General features: G+C 38.8%; 1 protein-coding gene across 4 annotated transcripts in view; it reads left to right on the plus strand.

Annotated features, from left to right (window-relative positions):
* The window catches only part of parp14rs3 (poly(ADP-ribose) polymerase family member 14-related sequence 3), a 79,135-nt gene that overhangs the window by 68,092 nt on the left and 6,260 nt on the right, over positions 1 to 4,783 (plus strand). For 3 of the 4 annotated variants that reach the window (XM_043694150.1, XM_043694152.1, XM_043694153.1), the window contains one exon: positions 1,001 to 1,146. In XM_043694150.1, coding sequence (XP_043550085.1) covers positions 1,001 to 1,146 — 146 coding nt within the window. The remainder of the gene's footprint in view (positions 1 to 1,000; positions 1,147 to 4,783) is intronic. The other variant, XM_043694151.1, reaches the window with a different exon arrangement.

A 4,783-nucleotide genomic window follows, 5' to 3' on the forward strand; every position in this document is an offset into this window, starting at 1 on the left:
TACTCTATGCCACTCTCTCCCACCCCCACCCTCCTCTAGCTTATCTCTCCATGCTTCAGGCTCTCTGCCTTTATTCCTGATGAAGGGCTTTTGCCCGAAACATCGATTTTGCCTGTCCTCGGATGCTGCCTGAATTGCTGTGCTCTTCCAGCACCACTGATCCAGAATCTGGTTTCCAGCATCTGCAGTCATTGTTTTTACCTTGGCATTTACAATGTTCAGTCAGGGATTAGCACAAAACTGCGGACAATACAATGCTGGACTGATTGTACAATTAGTACATTGCAAGTTGAAACATTTCAAGCTTCAACTGAGGCACAAACATGTGAATGCACTGTGACAGATTCCTTCAAGTGAAGCATAAGTGAAACGTTTAACCGTTGAAGGGTGATTCGAGTGATACAAAGCGTCAGAGAGTTCAATTATTTGAGATATTTTGAGATATGTTATGTTATTAAAGTGGGGAAAAACAACCAGCAGTTCCAAATGGTGAAAGGTAAATGTGGAACTGATGTCAGAAAGATCTGCTTTGCACAAAACGTAGTGGCGACATAGACACTTCATCCAAAAGAGTCTGCTGCAGCAATTGAATATCTGTGACTACTTTATCATTTCCTTTTTCATTGCAACTCTCAAGTTCTTTTTCTACGTCCCTTATAATCACTCCAGAGTGAGATTTTGCCCGGCTTTTAAGCACCTTAGTTGAGTGTGCATTGGCGCTTTCTGGCCCAATTTGATTCCCTTTCTGGGCAGGGTAATGCCTCCCTGTGATTGAAACATATTTGGATAATATGATAGCAAAGACTTCAGATGGTTCTGCAAATATTTTCTTTGTTTGTAACTCCTGTGCCTTCTGCATGGACTAAATGTAATCAACAATAAAACTCAACTGAGGTGTTGAAATGAGGTCAGAGACACATTTAGGAGTGAGGGTGTAATTTTAGTAAATTTTGGTTGTAATCTGCATTATTGCTGCATTTCTGTCTATTTTATCTTCCAGCAGTATTTGAACTCCCACCAAACTGGAGTTACATGAAAAATCAGGAGGTGTTAATAGTTCTTCTTCAGTCAGGTACACAAGAATACAGAGAGGTGGTAAAAACATTCATGAAATCTTGTGGGAAAACAATTGTTGACATTGTCAAGGTATGCATGTCTATTATGTTCAATTACATTTGAATTTGTATGTTTTTGCTTTTTATTTAATTTTGCCCTACACAGCAAGCTACAGCAAACATTGTTTTAACTGGTACCTTATGAACCAGCCCTCTCAAGGAACCTGCAAAAATCATATTCCACAAATTCTGCAAATTTTACTGCATTATTTTCCCAATTATTATAGTTGTTTTTAAAAATGTATAAACTTCAACTTGAATACAGTTGTTATTTCATCAAATAGCCACACAAAATATCAACAGTTGATTCAATTTTGAATCATTTTCTCCTTAAATGCCACAATGTCAATTGAGGGTGTGAGTGAGAAGGCTCTCTGACAGTAGGTTTTATTTAGGGCAAGGTTGCATTACTTCTAAGTATTTTATGCTGTAAATAGAGTCTGACAGTGATGTGAATGCCCTCTGCATTAATTTTCTATTATTTAGTATGTTTTTTTTTAATATTGATAATGTAGACCCCCTTGATTATTTGGATGATTTGATTGACACTTCTGGTCCCATAGGTGCCAGTTAATAAAACGTTTGCTGTATTAAGATATCAACTATTGAGGTATGGTCTGTTGGAGCAATTTCTTTCAGTTAAAATTAATGAATTATATGTAATTCTACTTTGATAGTCATTCATTTCTTTTGCTGTAATAAGTTAGAAATGTTGTCTCTGCCTGTTCTTCCTCCAGCCACTGGTGGCAATGTAGTTTCTCAGGTTCTTCATTCCCAAGTCCTCGTCTTATTGTTTTGCGAAATCTAAAGAGATGGACAAGTGCAGCAGGCATTATTGCCTTTTCACTTACCTGCTCAACTCAGCACGTACATCTGAACAACTTCTCTTTCTTTGGAGACACCCTTTCATTCTGACCACAATAACCCTACGCCACAAGACCTCTCAACTTTACCCCAACCTCTTCACCTGACCACAGCTATCCCATCTTACTGTCCTCCTCTCACCCACACTCAAGTCTACCCCAACCCCTAAAGCCATCATAGAATTATGTTGCATACAGGCATGGTATCTATCCATTCACCCCAGACAATCTGTTTATTTCTCAAACATTTATAATTCACCCAAGCCTTTCCTCATCTAATTTTACTATTGTAAACCTCTATTCTCTCCTTCTCCTGTTTGCCTAGTTTTCCCTTAAATATTTCTATGTTCCTTTCTACAGCTTCTCCATTGATTGAGTTCCTGTTGTTACGACACTGCAGTGAACTCTTCTGTTAATTAAACCTAACATACAGAAAAGTTCACCTCACCTCGTAATCTATTAAAATATGAGTGACAGAGAACTCCCAAATCCCACTATTTAAAGAAAATAATATTTACTTTTTAATAATTTATTTGTTAACTCTGAAAGTGAACATTAAACAACAACTATTCATAACTCTAAGCCCCCCCTTTCTCTTAACTGCTTATTTCCTGCCTCCAACTTTACAACAATGTACTGTTCCAATAAGACACTGATTTAAAATTACATCAACTTAATTTCAAAACCACACAACAACTTTCGTCTTCGGTGTCTTTCTTCTTCCGGCTGATGATCTCCCTGAGTTGTCATCTTTCTTTTTACTGCGAGTATGTTTCATATAAAAAGGTCCCTTTGGTAGAAAGTGTTCCCTAATTTCTTGCATCTCTTTTGATGGCAGGTGCTCTGTCTCTAATTTTCAAAACATCCGCACTTTTATATACCCAACATCAGATCATCTCATTGGTTTGATTTTGGCAAAACAATAAATTCAAACTTGATTGGGTTTTAGTATCCTGGGACATAATTTAAACTGATTGGTTAAATTCGAATTGTTGTCAAAACAGCAACCAAAATGTAGGTATCCATTTCACAGCCAAATATTACATATTTTCAGTTTTCCAGTACACACTGAGACTGCCATCTAGTCATATCACAAGTGCTTATAATCTCTCAGTTCAGAACAGTATTCACTCTGTCTTAAAGATATAGAATGCATCTACATAACACTATCCAACACTGAAGAAAATAGCTTTGGTTGTTGGAGGTGAATCACCTCATTCACAAGCGACAATGCAGGAATGCCTCACAATAGTATCATAAGTCCAACCTTCTTCAGCTGTTTCCATCTCACATCTATAAAATTGTCAGAAATGGACATTTTGATGAATGATTGTGCTCAGTTCATTAACTATGCTTCAGATTCTGAAGTAATCCCTGTGTAGGCGCACACATATGTGGACACCATCCAGATTTGGGCTAACATTCATGCAACGTAAGTGCAAGGCAATGATTATCTCCAACAAGAGAGAATCTAATCTTTGACACTTAATGATATTATTATCACTGCACACCCAATTATCAACATTTCAAGAGTTGCTATTGACTGGAACTCAAATAGGATCAACCATATAAATATCGTGGTTATAAGAGCAGGTGAGAGCTTAGGAAGCCTGCAGTGAGTGATTGACTCCTCAAAGTTTGCTCACTGTCTACAAACCACAAGTCAGGAGTACGACAGAATGCTCCCATTTCCCTGGATGAGTGCAACTCCAACAACACTTAAGAATCTCAATATCGCAAGGTTTGTGAAGGTTTGTAGCTCAGGTTGAGGTTTAGGGTGTAGGTTTGCTCGCTGAGCTGTAGGTTTGATATCCAGACGTTTCATTACCTGGCTAGGTAACATCATCAGTGGCGACCTCCAAGTGAAGCGAAGCTGTCGTCTCCTGCTTTCTATTTATATCTTTCTCCTGGATGGGTTTCCTGGGGTTTGTGGTGATGTCATTTCCTGTTCGTTTTCTGAGGGGTTGATAGATGGCATCTAGATCTATGTGTTTGCTTATGGCATTGTAGTTGGAGTGCCAGGCCTCTAGGAATTCTCTGACATGTCTTTGCTTAGCCTGTCCCAGGATAGATGTGTTGTCCCAGTCGAAGTAGTGTTTTTTATCATCCGTGTGTAGGGCTACAAGGGAGAGAGGGTCTTGTCTTTTTGTGACTAGCTGGTGTTCGTGTATTCTGGTGGCTAACTTTCTTCCTGTTTGAAATACGTAGTGTTTGTGGCAGACCTTGCATGGAATTTTGTAGTTGACACTGGTTTTGTCCATGGGTTATACTGGGTCTTTTAAATTTGTTAGTTTTTGTTTGAGAGTGTTGGTGGGTTTGTGTGCTACTAGGATTCCGAGGGGTCTTAGTAATCTGGCTGTCATTTCTGAAACCGACCTTTGTCTGCAGGTAATATAACGATGTTTTTGTCTTTTTGAGGTTTTCTAGGGCTTTCTTGTGTGTTCAGTTTGTTTCCTTCCCTCTTTCGGCTCAGAGTAGGTGCAACTGTCTGTCTGATCGTTTGTTGTGTTTCTTCCGTGAGATTGTTGTCCTTCAATGTGGTTTCTCATGCCACTAGGAAATCCTTCTTGTCAGCGTCTCGGTAATTGAAATTTAATCCTTTGACTAGTACCACGTTTTCTGTGTCTGATAGGGTCTGGCCTGATAAGTTCTTTATCCATGCCCCTGTATTATCGGTTTTGTCTTTTTTTTGTGAGTTTGTCAACCTGCGTATACAGAAACCCGACAAACACTGACCAAATACTTAACTACACCAGCAACCATCCCAACACACACAAACAAAGCTGTATCAGAACACTATTCCAA

This window comes from Chiloscyllium plagiosum, chromosome 7, assembly GCF_004010195.1.
Source record: "Chiloscyllium plagiosum isolate BGI_BamShark_2017 chromosome 7, ASM401019v2, whole genome shotgun sequence".
In the NCBI taxonomy this organism is placed as follows: Eukaryota; Metazoa; Chordata; class Chondrichthyes; order Orectolobiformes; family Hemiscylliidae; genus Chiloscyllium; species Chiloscyllium plagiosum.